The sequence below is a fragment of the Heliconius melpomene genome, chromosome 4 (assembly GCF_056956725.1).
Source record: "Heliconius melpomene rosina isolate 202511_hmr_F chromosome 4, ASM5695672v1, whole genome shotgun sequence".
NCBI classification, from domain to species: domain Eukaryota; kingdom Metazoa; phylum Arthropoda; class Insecta; order Lepidoptera; family Nymphalidae; genus Heliconius; species Heliconius melpomene.
In genome coordinates, this window is record NC_140392.1 from 8,453,530 (window position 1) to 8,474,026 (window position 20,497).

The 20,497-nt window shown below is 32.4% G+C and overlaps 2 protein-coding genes across 2 annotated transcripts; one reads left to right on the forward strand and one right to left on the reverse strand.

The window, feature by feature from the left end:
- Window positions 1–9,335: 9,335 nt before the first annotated feature.
- Window positions 9,336–10,294, forward strand: LOC146539648 (carbonyl reductase [NADPH] 3-like). Its single transcript, XM_085184996.1, has one exon. The coding sequence runs from the start codon at window positions 9,346–9,348 to the stop codon at window positions 10,225–10,227; it is 882 nt and encodes a 293-aa protein (XP_085041122.1). The 5' UTR covers window positions 9,336–9,345; the 3' UTR covers window positions 10,228–10,294.
- Window positions 10,295–18,871: 8,577 nt separating this feature from the next.
- LOC146539649 (carbonyl reductase [NADPH] 1-like) lies at window positions 18,872–19,928 on the reverse strand. Its single transcript, XM_085184995.1, has one exon. It carries the CDS (start codon window positions 19,888–19,890, stop codon window positions 19,000–19,002), a length of 891 nt encoding a protein of 296 aa, XP_085041121.1. The 5' UTR covers window positions 19,891–19,928; the 3' UTR covers window positions 18,872–18,999.
- Window positions 19,929–20,497: the final 569 nt, after the last annotated feature.

The window sequence follows — 20,497 nt, forward strand, 5'->3', positions numbered from 1 at the left end:
TCGTTGGAAACACTTGAGATACGTACGAGTATGTACACTGAAGTGTACGCGATCGTTATTAGGAACTTTTGAGAGAGATATCAAACTAAACGTCAGGTTTTTTTTTTTATTTTTCTGAAAAAATATGTATATACGTGTAATATGTTGGATGATACCGGAGTAAATAACACACAATTGTTGTTATGTTTATATAAATGTATATGTTTATATAAAATAGAAAAATTTAATGTTATTATAATATTAAACATTTTAATAAACAACAATCTAATATTTACACATCGTAAATTGTTATCTACAAACCTAAAATAAAAAAATCGACAATTAAAGGTTTTTACTTCCAATATTTTGTAGTTTCAGACAATGAAAAAGTAAAATTTTAAAATTGACAAGCAGGCTTGTATCTCCAGCCAGTGTCGTTCTTTTTAAGTGCCACAATATATATGTTAGGCAGAGCACACATACTTGTCCACGTACATAACATACAAGGCTTACATATATATGTATACTCTATACTTATAAAAAATCGTAACTAATCGTCTGTACATGGAAATTGCTTTAATTCAATCACAAAGAAAAAGTTATGTAATTATAAACTATTTTGTAAATTGCTAATAAATATATAATAAAAGTAGATTACAGGAAATTAAACTACCAAAAATGACGAAGTCTCACTTCATTTCCAAATATCAATTTTTTCTTGTTTCAGCAAAACTTGCGTGGCATCAGATATCATTAAGTTATTTATTTTTGCGGCTTTCTAGAATTTTTTTAATAGCATCTTAATGTTTTCCTTTCCTAAGCAACCATCGAAGACTCGTTTACCGTATACAGGTAAAATGAAACGAATAGCACCGCTACATATATTATTCGGGGCATGTATCTCCAATTTTGTAACAACCACGCGAGCCCCGCAACAATCACGAGACCAAAAACGTAGACAAAATTAATGAGGGTGTTCCCGAACACACGACCCTTCGGTGAAATGAGTTCCATAACTGAAATAATATTTATGGTGCTATATTATATAAATATTATATCAATTTATTCCGTTCGTAAAAGATGGGGGGGTTTGGTTTTTTTTAAGACATTGTATTATTTACTTACGCACTACGACTTCGACGCTAGTCTAAATCTTGTCACCGGGGCAAGAAAATCAAAATAGTTCTTCGTCCTCGCTATATCTTATTAAGAACATAGAAATTTCTTTTAAAAATAAATATTCTCCGTGGTTATTAAATCCACAACTCATACACAAAAAATATTATGATAGCACGGAGTGTCTTAACACTAGGTGAGCCACATTGCTGTGCGAAATAAAAAAAAAAAAATACTAGTTTTTCATTTTCAAATTCATTTGTTCATACATAACATACGCGCGTTCTCCTATCGCAGCCTCCAGAAACCCAAAAACATCCCTTAGCTCTTACAAAATGACCGCACTACTCCACACAGGCCATTCATCAAGGAAGCTAACGCCGGAGCCACTTTCCTACCAAACTTGTCAGATATTAATCCCGTGAGAGGTAATGAGGCGAAGCCGGCGTTATGTATTGTGCCTGTTAAAGACCTTTTCCAGTTTTGGTAGTCAAGGTCAAACTGTTATTATAATTTTAAGTTTTAGGAGATATACAATTTTAATATGTACATTGTACATACAATGGAGCTTAAAATTTGAATGTTTGACTTATTACCCACTACCCCAGTAGTTTGGGGGGGTCCCTTTGACCCTTAAATTAAAGAGTATTTCGTTAATTTCAAGTTACAAACACGTAAAAAAACATCCTCGAATCTATAAAATGAGCGACAGAGAATTTTTTTTTAGTAACAAAACATTGAATCGTTTTCTATCGTTTTGCAGAAAATTTGGACCAGCTTCTTATATAAAGAATCCTGCGCTGTATTATCTTAATACGAGTCTTTTACTAGGCATGTAAAAAACAATACAGTGTTTGGCAATCGATAATGTCATTTCTAATATTATTTCCAAGAAAATAAATCTTGAGCTTAGAATGAAAGTCAGATACTATTTTATACACGTTGAAAAGTAACCAAAATCCCAATTTATATTCCCTGATATTACTTACCGGTATTACCGGTATTTTATACCATAGCGAAGGTCTGGCTGGTACTGACTCCCTCTCTACAAGATTCTGTAACAGTAGTTTCAAAGGCGTCTACACTGCATATATCAGATATCTTAGTATGGATTTGTTGGTAACGTTTACATTTGGCATAGACTCTATCGTATTTTGGTATTGCATAATCTAAACATAGGCTGATATTCAAATTCAAATTCAAAATATTCTTTATTCAAATAGGCTATTATTATAAGCACTTTTGAATCGTCGAATGAACATATGAACAAAAAGCTACCACCGGTTAGGAAGGCAGTTCTGCTGAGAAGAGCCGGCAAGAAACTCAACAGTTGCTCTTTTCAAAATCAATGGTACAATCACAATCTATTACATTAGTTGGCAGCTATCCCGCATTACATTCAATAGACATTAATTCGATACATGCTTATCCTCTTAATATTCTTGAACAGTGTAATAAACTTTACTTGTTAGAATTTTTTTTAAAGATATTTTAAATTTTGGAAGTGGAAAACCTAAAATACACTGCGGAATTTTATTATATACACGTATATTTACAAGTATTTCATATCTGAAATAATAATGGATGTGAATGTAGGACAAACACTACTTTTTTAAGGTAAGAATAGGAATGTATTAAAGAATATAGATTACGAATAGGTATATAAACTCATATTTTCTTATATAATATCAACGTTGTCTACATCTACGTCTGTCCGTATTCAAGATATTACAATGTTTCTGCCTGAATATTGCATTATATCACCTAACCTGTCAATGTTATCAAATATTCTCAAAGTTATCTATATATATAAAAGGACTTGTCCTCACTGACTGAGGTAAGACGCACGCACAGCCGTAACCGCTGTGCGTAGAAACGTGAAATTTGGACAGATGTTTACTTTCGTAATCTGGACATCCACTAAGAAGGGATTTTGAAAAATTTTTACTCTAAAGGGGTGAAATAGGGGTTGAAAGTTTGTATGGAAAAAAATTTAAATTTAGCACCGATTTTTATAAAATTTGAAATTTAGATTTTTAAAAGTATTTAATTGAACATGTGTTTCATGGTTTTCTAGAATTCACCCCCTAAGGATGCAAATAAGGTTTTTATGGAAAAATCTTCAAATCGCCACCGATTTTTATAAAATTTTTAATTTAGACTCTTAAAAATATTTCATTGAACACATGTTTCATGGTTTATTAGAATTCACCCCTAAATAAGCTAGCGAAGCTGCGCGCGTCCGCTAGTCTAATATATAATTCACAAATCGTCTTATATTTCAAAGTGTACTGCTATATAACTAGATATATATTTAGTTATAATTAGTAGAAATCGTTCATTAATTATACAGGGTAATTGAAGATGGGTTAATGACAATTACAATTGTAGCGATTCTAATGTGGGCACAGATTGCTTTGTTAGGTTATCAGTAATCTATAGATACTGTTTGTAGATATAGTATACTGATATGTAACTCCTTGATGATGAACCACAGCTTCAGGTTGTAAAGTCAAAGTTCGAACGTCAGGTCAAAAACTACTAGGAGGGAGTTTTGAAAATTTACTAATTTTGATGTGAACTTTCAGTAAATTTACCAATTATGCCTACAAAACATATAGATTTTGCCTAATCAATAAAAAAAAATTGTTAATTTTTTTTATCTGACTATATGCTGATAGAGGCCAGTTGTTTTCTAAGGGCACAAGCGACCGACTGTGAATGCGAGTTGTGAGTTCGATTTCCACTCGAGCAAATGAAATATTTATTATTTTCATTTCCGCAATTAATTAGCACGCAATACCTTCAGAACTTGATGGAAAGTGGGTAACGGGTATCGTAACATTAGGTTCCCAGGTTTATAGATTTCAATTCAATGAAACAAAAAAAATGGACTAAATCCTAAAATAATGACATCCCAACTTATTCGACAGATGCAACAAAGAGCTTCGTTAGCCGCCACTCGTGAGTCACGCGATATTTTAGACCTTTTGAACCAATACGTACATTTATAGTATACCTCGTACGTTTCCAAGAGTATTATTCTATAGTTCTAGTGCTTAAAAAACTTTTTAAGCTTATACTAAAACTAAAACTGTTTTATAGATTTACTTTTAATCACGTCGAACTGTAAACGCTATGTTCTTATAAGTTGAATTTGAGTTTAAAGTTGAATTTGATCGAATCTATAAGGTAACTGAGTGACTTAACTCTCAACACTACACGTACACTACTTTTTTTTTGGGTTCATGCTTCAAAAAAGGTGCAATATTTTGTAGGGGAAACATAATATTTGATCTTACTTACAGTAATAACATTTTAAGATTTTCTTACAAAAAACTGAACGCTTCTCTTAAACAATACGTTTTCGTGTCGACATATACTGATATAATAATTCAATAATATTGATTGATTTCGTTTAAAAATACTGTCTGCAAATTACCTATACAATCTATATAAGTCTATAAATATTATAAGACGAACAAACGAAACGAAAAAAGACAGTGCCAAAAAGTTTTAAGATATTTCTCGCTAAATGTTTATTCCCTTATCGGCGACCTACAGCCGTTGTTAGATAAAGTGAAAATTCAAAACAAATAACGAAATGTGATTGCGAAGTATTTAGAGTTTATATAAACTTTTAGAGTTTGATTCGTCAATTTAATGTAATTTCAGTAAAGTTTTATTAAATATTAATAATAATATTAATTATGGAAGAGTAGAAACGGAGAACGAATATGATTTTGATACTATAACATCTTTGAATATAGACATCAGAAAAAAAACAGTCAAGCGCGAGTCGAGCTTGCATACGAAGAGAGAGAGAGATATTTCTTTCCGGATTGTAGTTCAAAGGGAAACTGTATATATTTTTATTATTTAATTAAAAATGATTTTCAAATATAATTTTGTAATGGTTCTGTAATAGCAACGTATAAATGCTCGAGTATATATTAATTACATTGACTTAGAAGCTTCATTTCTTTTTTGTTCTCCGTAGACCTTAAATATTTGATATTAATTTCAGATTTATATCTCTATTCTACCCTTCCTCCACAATCTTGAGATGAATGTTTTTGACACATAGCCAAATCCTACGGAACCTTAGAACTAAACAAAATTTCAATATTCAATTAAATATTTCAAATAATCTTTCAAAGAAAACAGTAAACCTAGCCTTCAGACGGTCCGCATAAATTCTGATAAGTCTTCCCATAACCGTTCGTGTGGAAAATTCGACTTCGCTGATGTAGTTAAAGCTTTCGATTTGTTTGAAGTTTGTGGAATAGATCAGTTAAATGTTGTGGAACAAAAAATATTAAGGGTCTGCCTGTTGCTATTGACCGCTTTACGGCACTGGAACTCATCATCAGCTTCACGCTGTATCCCGCACACAGGAGGGTAGGCAGAGGGATCCTAGTGTTAAGACACTCCGTTTCCGACTTTCTGCCGAATTCGGGAGCCGTTGCGTCTGGAGCTTATAAAAAACAAGGCTAATGCCTGAACTAATAATGAATGAATGAATAAACGATTGAAAGTTTAAAGCCAAAAGCCAAAAAACCTAGTTTTAAACAGTCGACATAAATTGCGAAAAGTCCTCCAATAACCGCCGAAGCGGAAAATTCAACTCCGCTGATATAGTTCCATGGATTTACTAAGAGTTTGTTGAATAGATCAGTCTAATGTTGTGAAAAAAATCTCGGCGAGTGGCAACAGAAGTGCCATTTAAATTTCTTCGCCAAACGTTTAAAATTTGTTTTAGAGTTGGTAAAGCTGTTTTGTTTTGTTTTTGTGTAAAAGAAAATATACTATGAAGTAATGATTCTTGCTTTCTCATTTACTTTTTACCAAAAACGAAATTAAATTTGTGATGAAAATGGTAACGAAGATTAGGCCTGGGTAAAAACTTAATTTTACGATGCTCCATTACCAAATTTTCAAGACATTGTGTGTTGAGTGACGGCACCCTATGCTCTTCTTGTTTCCCATTTCTTGGAGTGAAAATCGAATCCACAACCATTGCCTTTAGTGTTAGATGCTGTTATTTATTACGATTACTAGACTATTACTCGAGTACTACTTAATTTTAGTCAAATCTAAAACAAGATCAAGTTTATTTAACGTATACTTAAATTACACAGCAATTTTCCCCAACATCTCCACTAAAACAAGGATCTTACTAATTAATTACCCTATTCATTTTTTTGGACTATTTCATATTTTATGGTCATTATAGCTAGATATTTTAGTAATGTCTTTTAGGAAAATAGAAATTATGGTTCATTTTATATATATATAAATATTGTAGAGTATTTTTAGTTATTTGAAGATTAAAATAGTGCCTCAACTTTTTTTAGCTTCACACCGCACGTAGTGTTAGGACACTCCGTTCCCATTAAGACACTTCCGTTCCCAACTTTCCGCCGAGTTCTGGAAGCATTACGTGTTGAGTGGCGAAACTCAACGCCGCCCTGAGCCACTAGAGCAGGTGAACCAGAGCAAGTGAATCATCGTCGATATCGTTTTATCTCTGATCTTGGACTACAGAAAGTGGGTAGACTTAATTTAAAACAGAAATTAATCAAACGAATGGAATATACCCATTTATCCCAGGCCTAGGACTATCAGATAACCATTGGGTATAGCCCAGAGATATACACAAACCAATCAAAGATCTATAATCACTAAGACTCCATAATAGCGGTGCCGGCGTCTTAAAGAGGACTAATCGGGCTATACATATATACATAATACAAACGTATAACCCTTATTTCTTACTACATTAAGCCTATAATGCTATTGCATTTCAAATTGAATAGACTGAATGAAATTTGTGTATACCTTATTTGTATAGTTATAGGGTTTATTGTAGCTCAGTTTTGTAGTAGTGGCCAGTATTGGCCTATTTCAATTAATTGTGGCAACAATGCAAGACTACGAAATTACTCAGCTCTGCCTCAGGCGTCCTATTTAGAACGGTATTAGCACATTATAATCAATTAAGGGTGTAATTTAGTTGGTCATCGAAGTGCATTAAGTGTTTGAATGGTATGGTAGTAGATTCATATTCTATTGAGGGATTTTGTATTTTAAAATATATAATTTTTCTATTCTGTTCGATCTATTAGTTAGACAAATTATTTATCTTTTAGTTCATATCTATAAATTAAAACTAAAAATGGTAGTGACATTGTTAAAGATGAAAAACACTTAGGCCAGTCGTGGCGCAGGGGCTCAAAGTGTGTTGCAAAACCGGCTGGTTGTGGGTTCGATCCCCATTCGAGGAAATAAAATATTTGTTTAAATGTATATTTTCATTTCTTCGCTCTGGTTCGTCTCAACACGCAATGCCTCCAGTATTCGGCGGAAAGTGGGGAACGGAATCTTAACACAAGTTTCTCTTTGCGTACCCTGCTGTGTGCGGGATGCTGCGTGAAGCTGATTTAAAAAACACTTTTTATTTTCATTTAAAATAATCGTGCAATCTTTATTTAGCCAAATATGATAATATAGATAACATTATGAATACAAATATTTTACCAATTTCATTAATATTATGATTTAAATCCACAACTATCGACTTCTCTAAAATAGTTTTAATTTTGCACTATGAATAACGAGTTTTTTTATAAATTAACAGTACATAGCCTAATTGACAATTTAAATATCAATATTATATTATAAATTTGAAAATTTTTTTGGTTGAAAATGAAAATAAAAATGTTATTTTCAATTCGGATTGAGGTAGAGTTCATTTTGGAGGAAAGCTATCGCTTCTATGAAACCCACTATATCGGCCTGCGGTCAAAGTACCCTCGGCACTTAGAATATGTTGTACCTATCATATACAACTCGTTGTTATTTCCATTTGACCACACGGGGAAAGCCACAGGTAGAAACTAGTCATATATAATCTATATATACATATAAGAAAATTGAGAGTGATCGCGTTTTGTACATTGGAGATATATACGAAAATCTATTATTGATTGATTTTTAAATTTGTATGTTTGTCGGTTTGTCTGTGCGTTTGTGCACGCTAATCTCATAAACAGCTTAGAAAACGGCTACGTAAATACAGTTTAGTATGCACATTTAATGTCATTTATTTGGACGAAACCGCTACCAATTAATTATTTCATTAAATTAGCTGGAATTTTAGTTTCTAATGTATTAAAATGGTAATATTATTAGAACAAGAAAACAATTATGTAGTCCAAGCGGGCGAAGCCGCAAGCAATAATTGCAATCCTCTACACTATAAAGTATAAACGAAGTACAAGATTATATTATAATCTGCGAAGCAATGCGTGCTGAACTGTAGATAAGGCGTAATTTACTACTGTATGCTGCTGGCCGCCAACAAGATTACACTGTGTTGATATTAACTGCTCCTGATGATAGCTTCCATTGATTAAAGAATAGGTACTCTTGTATGTGAATGTATGTATGAGATTTTTTAAGCTAAAAAATAATATAATTTTAAGCTAAAATAATAAAATTTCGTGATCTATTCTAAGTTAAATACTTACCCCAAGAGCCGCAGGTTCAAATCCCGCTACATATTTGATCTCTACAATTATTTACTACTAGCGGACGCGCGCAGCTTCACTCGCGTATTTAGGGATGAATTCTAATAACCCATGAAACATGTGTTCAATGAAATATTTTTAAGAGTCTAAATTTCAAATTTTATAAAAATCGGTGGCGATTTAAGAATTTTTCCATAGAAACTTTTAACCCCTTATTTTCACCCTTAGGGGGAGAATTCTAGAAAACGATAAAACACGTGTTCAATTAAATACTTTTAAAAATCTAAATTTCAAATTTTATAAGTATCGGTGCCGTTTTAATTTTTTTTCCATACAAATCTTCAACCCCTATTTCGCCCCTTTAGGGTTAAAATTTTTCAAAATCCCTTCTTAGTGGATGTCCAGATTACGAAAGTAAACATCTGCCCAAATTTCACGTTTTTACGCACAGCGGTTACAGCTGTGCTTGCATCTTATCTCAGTCAGTGAGGACAAGTCCTTTTATATATATAGATAGGATACAAATATTTTTCGTATATTTTGAAAAACATTACACTATTTTATTATATAATCAACACAAAGATGTAATCACACAAACAACGCATGTACAAAAGACGTGAAAGTTATTATTACGCAATTATCTTGCCTTATCAAAAATAATACATTTATAAGGCACGTTATAATCGTCGGTTGATCAGTTATAACAAATAAGACAACCATGGCGGATAAGGTGGCAGTAGTGACAGGTTCTAATAAAGGAATTGGATATGCAATTGTTGAAGAATTATGCAGACGAGGAGTTGGAGTAGTTTACCTCACAGCACGAGATGTGAAACGTGGACAAGATGCAGTAGATAACTTAAAGAAAAAAGGCTATAATCCGGTATTTCATCAACTCGACGTGACTGATGAGAACAGTGTACAAGAATTTGCAGTTTATTTGAAACAACAACACGGAGGGCTCGATATTCTAATTAATAATGCAGGTGTTATAACATCAAATTTTACTGAAACAACCTATGATGATTCTAAATATGTCATCAATATTAATTATTTCAGTATTTTCAATGTTCAAAAGCATATATTCCCTATTTTGAAAGATAACGCGCGTGTTGTCAACGTGTCTAGTGATTGTGGTCATATATCTAATTTAAGAAATAAGTACTGGATCGATCGCTTAACTAAAGATGATATAACTGCAGATGATGTGAACGCCTTCGTAAATTGGTTCTTAGAGTCCGTGAAGAATAATACTTTGAACGAGGCTGATTTTGAAGAAATGCCATTACTCGCTTATAGAATATCTAAAGTTGCCTTATGTGCTATAACGAGACTGCAACAAAAGGAATTAGGAAGAGGAATATCTATCAATTCCTTACATCCAGGTTTTGTTAAAACAAGCATGACAAATAATGCTGGTGATTTGACAATGGAAGAATCAAGTGTCGCTCCTGTTTATTTAGCATTGGACGCTGATCAATCACTGAAAGGAAAATACATTTGGTTCGACAAATCTGAAAGAGATTGGACAGATCCTAATCTTAAATTGCATTGTTGTTATGCAAACGTCGAAAAAGGTTTAAGAGAGGCATCCCAGTAATGTTAGGACTAAACTAAAGCCTGTTATGTAGATTGTTATATAATTAAAATGATAAAATGTATTTTTGTATTTATTCATTAGATTTAAACTGTTTCTGTATTTAAAAAAAAAATACTTATATTATGTAAGTGTTTTGTAATACAAAAATATAACTAAACAATAGTGTCAATATTTTATCTGATTTCGGCGTTAAGGACGTTAGGAAGTTATGGAACGCAGTGTCTTAACACTAGGTTCCCTCTGCCTAATTAGAATTATTAGAGTTATAATAAACATGAAACTTTAATAAAAATATATCTGTAAAAATAATAAAAGATAAAATATCTAGGCGAAGTTGGCTCAACACAACCCATCACAATTGTTCTATTTTCTATAAATACCTTTTCCAATTATTAAGAGCTATTGTTAGAATATAAAAATATTCTATATCCACACGAGTAACTTATTTTAACGATAAATACTTTCTAGATATGACATTTTTTAAATATTTTTTTATATGTAGAATATAATATCATACATACAAGAGTACATAGATACAATAAATCTTTTCTATCAATTATTATATAAATATCACACAACAGCTTTAATGTTATACCTATTTAAAAATAACTTGTCTAATTTCTAATTTACTCTTTCTAAATTTCCTATCTCAAATATGTGGGCAGTTGGGCACACATTCATCTATTGCATACGACAGAAGTTAATTTTCTAGCGTTTTCTATTTTAGCACACACTTAAATATGGAGTTATTCTTATCTATATTTAGCATAATTATTGTAATAAATCACGCAAGATATACAGACAAATATGTAGGTAATGACCTGCTCTGATCCTGGTCACTTCTCGGGGTTATTCGTTCTCCGGTGGACGTAGTGGTTCGGATAAGCGATCATTCGATTAATCGACTACTTTCTAATACTCTATATACGACTGTATTATCATCTTCCTGCTCTGATAAGACAAAATACGACAGATTACATTGATATCTGTTAAAAAAAAATTTTAAATGACAGAGAAAATAATAAAATACGCAAAACTAATTTGAAATATATATATTATATGTAGACATATTTTCCATATCTAGAGCAACACTATCTTAGATTGCATTCTGAGTGGAATCCTAACGATGGGAAATGTATGCGCATACATTTAGAATGCGAGTGTACCAATTTTTTACAGAAACTTCCTTTATTTGGATTTTATTATGTGAAAGTGGAAGGTTTAAAAGCTATATATATTATATTTTTTTAAATATTTCATACATTGCTTGGATCATTTAATGTTTTCATAATGTGCGGCGATGATATGCGCAAGCCATCACTAAATATATTTTATCTAATTTAACCTAATTGAAAAATTATTTTACCTAATTGAAAAAATATTTTATGTAATAAATTGAAAAATTATTTTATCTGATAAATTGAAAAATTATTTTATCTAATTTTACCTAATTGATATGACTAATTATTAGCTTTCAAAAATAACGTTACCATGACTGTAATACGAGTATAAATAAAAAAAAATCATTACAAATATATATTTACAGTTCGTTTCTCATAAAACGAGTACATACACTCGCATTCTTAAATTTGTCAACCTTATTCTATAGCATTGAATATGAAATTTGGCAAGAATTGACAACACTCAGTGGGCAAGTCCGACTCGCACTTGACCAGTTTTTGAATATTTACCTAATTCTAGCAATTATTAGGTATTTGACCCATATCGTTGTTATATGACCCGTATAGTACACCGCCCAACATAACCTAAACGATGACAGTTACATATTTGTATAGAAATAACAATTTCACACAGTAGACGAGTTTCCAACACAAATAATTGTTGTTCGGACAGGAAGACGTATTGAATCAATTTGTTTGCTCGATTCTAACTCGGGACAGTTGGGGAATAAATCACAAATCACTATGAAATATTACGGAGGACGGGCCAATATAACTTGACGCGTCCGTCCGTTACCACCCCCCAGGGATGGGGGCCTCGCTAAATAGTTGACACAAGTTGAATAAAATTCAACAGAAAAGCACCCGTAAACTCTGGCCCATTCGTTTCGGAATATAGTTTACTCTTTGCGGAAATAAAACTAGGAAATCGAATGAAAATATTGCGGCTAGATTGATTTGACTTGTTTTAATGGCTATGGTTCAGTCTATTTATAGGCTTAACCTAAATGTTAAGGTTATATATATTTATATATACATTAATTTCATTTCCTCACTCTGGTAAACTAATCACAGCGTTGAGTTCCACTACTCAACATGTCGAAAATCGAGCAAAAATGGGGAACAGAGTGACTAGGGCTCCCTCTGCCTATACTCTACGTGAATAGAAGCGTGAAACTAACTTTAAAATTATGTTCACCTTATTGGTGCTAAATACTGTTCTTAGCTCAATCTCTACAGTAGATATTTTATGCGAATATAATAATTTGAAATATATACTTTTCTATGATTTCACACTCTGAAACAATTAAAAGCCAGTTAAAATGTTATTTTTATGGTAATCTTCTGACCCAACCAGATCATTACCTTCAGGAATGACACAGTCAAAAACGGGAAATTTCAATGCTCAGCTTTCAGATATAGCATGAAAATGTAAAAAATTACAATCTACTTCACGCAGCAAAAGGTTTTCCCTCTCATTAGAAGAAAAATCCAATGGAGTGAATGACTCGTAAACCTAAGCTCGGGTGTTATTTTGTACTCGGTCTCGCCCGCGGCTTTGTTTACATAAGTGTTCTGCAGGACTGTTGTTTTAGAGTTAACTGTTTCGTGCCGTAGCGCCTTCACAAGCTGTGTTCTAAATAGACTCGTACTCGTAGAACGTATATTTTGTATGATACTTGTTTATTTTGAACGAATATTTTTAAAATATAAACAAGCGTATACATACGTACAATATTTCATACATTATATATGTATTGAGGCTATCGTGGCGTAGTGGTACAAGCGAGTGGCTGTAAACGCGACGGTTGTTCGATACCCACTTAGAGGAATGAATTAATATTTTCATTTCATTTCAAGCCAAAACGGGGCGTTGAGTTCTGCCACTCAACATGCAATGCCACGAGTTTCCCTCTTCCTTTCCACTAGGTTCCCTCTGCCTACCCTACAATATACTCTCGTATCTATCGCGAAGCTTGGAAAAAAAGTAGGTATTAAGTGAGTTAGGTGATATTTTTTTCCTTTTTTTGTAATCTATCACCTACCGCATACTACTAATCCTCACAGTTTCAGCTTTGGTAAAATGACGTAAATCTGGGGGCCCTATATCTTGGGCTATATAAAAACTGTTTCTAATAATAACTAGACAACACAAATGTTTTGTTTTCAAAAATAACATTACAACGACTGTAATTTATACAATATACAAACAACAAACTGAAAAATCCATAAATATCTGAGCGGTGCAAAAAGGACGCCAAAACAACAAAAGAAACTGAAATCAATTAAACGCTCAAAGAAGATCTCAAACAATAAAGATAATCAAAATAATTTATACAATTTTATGTTAATACCAATTTCGATGATACAAATGAAAATTATAACGAACATCCCACGCTATAATTGATTTTTCAAAGTCCAAATCGTCGAGTCGGCGTACCTTGACGGCAAACAAACGGAATTTGATTGATTATGAAAATTCCGATACCCTTAGAATATACGAACTTTAAATTCCTCGATCGACTCCGGGGAAATGAATTCCACTTTCGCCTAATGAAAATTCTTCGATACTTCGTTCCTTAATCTTGAAATTTCTAAATTCGAGACGTATTTTACTATTTCAATGGAAACAAAAGGAAATGTTTTAATGTTATGACTTTTTGTATTATTTATTTGCAAATACTTATGGAAATTTATGATTTTTTTGTATTCTTCTTATAGGCAAAATGGTTCAAAATATTCTCGTAGCTGTTTATATTAAAAATACATATTTCTTTTTATATGCATTTCTAATCATTTTGGTTAACTCCGACTTAGACCTTACTATCACTTGTTTTAAAGTACTATGTATCAAATAATTTAAAACTCCTTTATTTACTAAAACTGACAAAAAATATTAAATAAGTACGAACAAACTCATGTTTCTTATTAAATTTAACAACCATTTGCATTTGACTAGGTTCTTCTCGACATCGAGATCGTAAAATAAAAACGGGAGAATTCAATGAATTCGACGACAGAGGAATCGGATGATAAGGGCGACGTTGTATTTTTTCGTATCTCATTTCGCTCCATTAGGTTTACTTTGTTTTGTAGAACGTCTTCAAAAGTCGGTTTTTTACATGATGAGATCTCAGAATGCGTTAACTGGAGGAAATTCGTCTTGGAGGGACATTTCAATGGAAATTATGTGACATTTTAATGTCGTATTGCTTTTTTTTGTTTGTATTTTTGTTGCTTAATTTATTTTGTTATGCAAAGAACTTGTTTGTTTTTTTTATTTATTGTGAAAGGAAATTGTTTCTTTTTTGCAAGTTAAGTAACAAATTCCCACGAAATTTCCAAAGAAATAACACATTGAAACGGCCCAAATCGATTTATTACCTTCACACAATTTTGATTTCACTTTCTCGAATTATAAAAGAAACAACGCTTTTTCCCGCGCAGTCTGAGGGAACCTAGTGATAAAATACACGGAAATTGTGCAGAAAATATGGCACTATCTGCTTAATTTTCGAGACATCGTATCTTACGCCACTAAGCCACTACGGCCTCGTCGCAAAAAACAAATTCTTCTGTACTACTAAAAGAATCCTTAAATATTTTTAAACTTGACAACAGAAACACATATAATATTTATCATGAGAGTTGTATGACGGAAAACAAATAGGGACCTTTCACACTAAACGTTCACAAAAGACAATATAAAATATTCATATACTCCCGCAAGACATTCTTATATAACAAGGATTATGGAACATATTGTCGTTGAAAAAGATTTTAAATCGACCTACATAAATGTATATATATTTATCTGTATATATATTTTAGAGAAGAATTTCACTTATGCTCTACGAGATGCAAGATATTAAAAACTTTATGCTATAAATCCGTTTATAATGGACTGGCTTAGACTTTCAGCTACGTTTCCATGGTCAATTGGAAATAATTACGATTAGTGTTTAACTAAGATTAATGTTTAACTATGATTAATATATCACTAAGATAAGCGTACAGTACTAACTGTACGATGGGCTACATTGAAACGTTTACCGTGATATTATGGTTAATTAATTTATTGGGCTTCCCCGATAAAGTATCCGACACATTAAGATTTTTTAAATTTGAACCAGTAGTTCCTGCGATTGCGTTCAACCAATCTTTTTAACATTTTCAATATTAGATAATAAAAAAATCTATATTAATTCCACTCAGGTGAAGGAATTTTTGATAACAAAACCAAATTGGCGGCCAAATGAAAATTTATTAAAATTTCATATAACTTTCTTAGATTCATGATTGAGAGAGATGGTAGACAAAGACACACATAAGTCTATTTTCTCAATTTCCGTTCGATTTACAAACGCCGGGTTGAATATCACAAACGGTTGAAAGGTTGAAAGTGACAACTCTCAATGGTCCGGGTTTCAGTGGCGTGTTATTGAAGATGCTTATATTTAAAAATGGACGAATGCTGATGAAGATAGTAACTAAGGTTTGAACTCATAGCCATACTATATTGATTCTTGTCCCAACTATGTCACTACGAATTCAGAGAAAGATATGTAAAGGACAAAAATTAGTGACCTAAAATTCTTGATATTTTTGGTTTTCTTATATCCCATTTCCACTAAGGACTACGGCCCATTAAGGACTACGTTGAACTCAGAAGAGACTGAATAGGAATCGAATCCGCAACCGTCGCGTTAACGATGATATGCCACTGTGCCACAAGGACTATTATATTAGAGGTAGGAACATCCTATTTTCCAGGAATATCATTTCTATTACTTCAACTTCACACAAGAATAATATTTATTATACAAACCCCAAGTAACCTCCATGTTGAATATCAAGTTAAATATCTAATGTTAATATTCAGAAAGTTATTTCATTCTGGGTCGTATTTTTCATACTCTTATTAAATGAGTTCGGTATAAAAATAAGATTTACTTTTGCTTTTCCATTGTATTTCGCTTTTTATTTAACCTTGGGCCTTAGCTCTGATAAAATATATCTCGGTTAGTGGGAATTATTGATATATATTTATTTAAAGCTATTGTAGTGTGATAAGAACATAATATATTTAGGGATTTAGGGTAGGAAGGAACACAGTGTCTTACTTATATCTCGCACACAATATCGTAGACAGAAGAAACCCAGTGTTAAGACATTTATTTCCCCACTTCCTGCCGAATTCTGGAGCCATTGCATATTCAGTGGCGGAACTAAACGCCGCGCTTTGCCTCGGTACCAAACTGAAGAAATAAATATTTCATATCATCGAACCTACAAACATTAACGTTTATAGTGACACTTCGTGAACCTGCGCTACGACTGGTCTCTCTTTCTTCAGATTTATTAAATACGATTAATTTTGTCCACTCTTAAGCACTGTGTCTAGAACAGACCTAGGCAGTAAATCTTTATAACATGGAAAAAAATAAGATTTTAGTATGATATCGAGAAATGTGTTATATTTATTCTGTATTTTTTCGACTGTCATTAACAGAGATATGTTTTTCGTGCATCCTTAGTAAGTAAAAGATAAATGAAATACTCTAAAATACTCCCATGAACATTTTAACGAAGGTGTTACTTTTAATCATTTTCAAAAAACACAAAAAATATAAGAGTTTTTAGCTTTTTCAGTGTACCTATAACGAGAGAAGCTAGCGAGGCGTTATTGTAATTTTCACATTTTGAAGGACTACAAATATTATTCGTAATGAAAAGTTTCATAAATATTATAAATACAATATTATAAATACAATATTATAAATATTAAATTATAAATAAATATTATAAATACAATAACCAAGAGCTTTTCTGAACACCATTTTCTCTATTATATTAAGAATCATCCACCATTACTGGTGAGTAAAATGCCAAGTAAGGCGCAGAAAAAAATTCAGAAATCGATATAATAAGCCAATTTATGGCAACATAAGATACAAATTGTTGCTCATATAACATTGGAGCTTTAGAGAATAGTAATAATAAGAAGAGAATTTTAATTATTCTAGAGTGGATGGAGAATAATGCAGAAAAATTGTTTTCAAGCATCCACTTATATGGTATTTAGATATAGTTACTAGCTTTATTTTTATTGAACCTAGCCGTGTGTTAAGTGTGTATGTCAAATCATCCTCTTTCACCTGTAAGCGGCAGTAACTACTCATAAATTATTATTTATATTCTTTGCAAGGATCACTCATTAGTTTGATTGAAACTTATTTAAATATTATTATATTGACTAATTAATATCGATTGTACCGGAAGTACACATCTGTCGAAGGACCGATGGCCGTTGGAGCAGACGAGTCCTTGAGTGGAGACCGCGGTTCGGCAAGCGTAGCGTAGGACGCCCTCCAGCTCAGTGGACCGACGACGACCTGAAGAAGGTTGCTAGCGTCGAGTGGATACGAATGGCGAAGGATCGGGAGCTTTGGCGCACCCTGGGAGAGGCCTATATCCGGCAGTGGACCCGAATAGGCTGATTTGATTGATTGATTGTACCGGAAGTGAAGAATGTGTATCAAAAATTAAACTTCTATAATAAGCGACATTCAGCTGTTAATAACTCTTTTGGCGATGGCATAAGCGGACGCATCAATTGAGAAAGTCGGAAATAAAAATAAGTCAAAGATATCTAAATATTTTTTCCATGTAGATTGAACCCACCTAACACCCTAGATGTTCATGCATTAAAATATTTGCAAACATTTTTATATTATGTTCGTTTTTTTTAAGTAAAAAACTAATATATATTTAACCAACGAATATATATATATTATAGTACAACTAAAGTATTTAATGCAAGACGTCAGCTCGCTTACAGGTCGGGGGTAAGACAATACCACAACTGACAGTCCAATTATCCAGTCGCGATCCGCAATGGTCTCTGTAGTCTGTTCTGGATGCGATAGTCGTTTTTACAGAAATGAGGAGCAAAAATAATTGGTTCGCTACAGAAACTTATCGGTTTTTTTACTAGCAACGTTGAAAGTTGAAATCTTTGCTTTTATTATTATTGTATAATGAATTGTCGATGGCGTATTTTTTTTTACTGAATACGTAAAAAAAAAAAAAAATAAAATAATATATATCAATATTATCAGCTTCACGCTGTATCACGCACACAGCAGTGTAAAAAGAGGGGCCATAGTGTTAAAACACTCTGTTTTCCACTTTCTACTAAATTCCAGAAGCTTGCTTGTTGAGTGGCAGAATACACCGCCACACTTTACCCTGACACTAAAGCGAAGAAATGAAAATGTAAATTCAAATAAATATTTCAATTTCTCGAATGAGAATCGGCCCCACAACCAGTCGAGTTTACAGTCACACACTTGTGCGCCAAGTGCCCTTCGCAATCACTGTCCTCGTTACAAGATTAGGAATAGGAGTACTTTATAAAGGTTGATAGGAATACTGATAACAATAAATAATAAAAGATAATGTGATTCTGTTACGTATTTATTTATGAGATAAATGAATCTTCTTTTGAATGATCCCACCAATAAAAAAAATATACTTTTAAATATAAATATTGTTTACTTTAAAGCAATAACATTGAAAACCAATACTTTTATTTCTTCGATACAGCCTCAAAATACCTGTCCACCTCTTCTTTATCCTGGCACTTCAATTTAACATTTGGATCAGCCCAATCGACTTCAGTTTTGTCATACCATATAAATTTCCCCTTCAGAGACTTGTCGCAATCTAACGCCAAATAAACGGGAGCTTTACTTGATTGGACAATGGATAAATCTCCATGTTGCATAGTCATGTCAGTTTTAACAAAACCAGGATGTAATGAGTTTATTGATATATTTCTGCCTATTGTGGCTTGTTGAACTCTAGTTAAGGCGCATATTGCAATTTTTGATATACGATAAGCGAGGAAAGAAGTGGAAGCAAAATCATTTTCATTCAATGTCTCATTTTGGACTGATTCCAAAAACCAATCAACAAATTCATCAATTTCTTTCATTTCCAAATTTTGTTTAGTAAGTCTTTCAATCCAATAGGTGTTTTTTAAATTTGAAATATGACCACAATCACTAGAGATGTTTACAACTCTTGCATCATCACCTAGTATTGGAAATAAATATTCTTGAATATTAGAATAGCTTCTATAATTTACATCGATAACGCGTTTAGCGTCAACATAAGTTGTCTTGTTAAAATCCTCCGGTATAGTAGCAGCATTGTTTATTAAAATATCTATATATGAATATTGTCTTACTAAATGTTTGGCAAAATTTTCTACACTTTTTTTGTCAGTGATATCCAATTGGTAGAAAAATGGAAAGAATCCTTCTTCTTTCAGTTTTTTTACAGCTTCTTCTCCTCTTTTTATGTCTCGCGCAGTTAAATACACTATTTTAACTTCACGCCTGCACAGTTCTCTCACGATACCGTAACCGATTCCCTTATTAGAACCGGTCACAACAGCAACTTTGTCGATTATCATGGCTCGACAGGCAGCGCTCGACTAAAGGCTATTTGAAAATATTACATCTATTTATGAGTATGACTCATTGTTTTGAATTATCTAACATTACATTATGATAAGATAAGTGTCGTTGTTTAATTATATTGCACTTAAATATGCATGAAATATTGAAAATATTATTATATATTATAAATTCGAAAGTAACTCTGTCTGTCTGTCTGTCTTTTACGCAATCAGGGCCAAACCTCTATTTTAATTGTGATAAAATACTCATATAGAGGGTACTCTTGAGGGTCTCGGGATGGACATAAAATACTTTTTTTTCTCATATTTGTAATATTTTCGATATATACCAATATATTAAAATACTTATTAATTTGACATTAAATTTATTCCGCCATGTTAATAACAACCGTCGCTATGCGACCATTGCTAAGCAACGATTTGCAAAGTTTGTTGTTAGAAAACGTCACCTAAAAAGAGCTTGCCTAACGCATCTCTCTATTGAAAATTGCAAATAATTTCATAAATATATTTAATAAATATTCATATAGTTCGAGTGGGCGTAGCCGCGTTCGGATCCACTAGTAATTAATAAATATATTACTTGTTTTTGCCAATATAT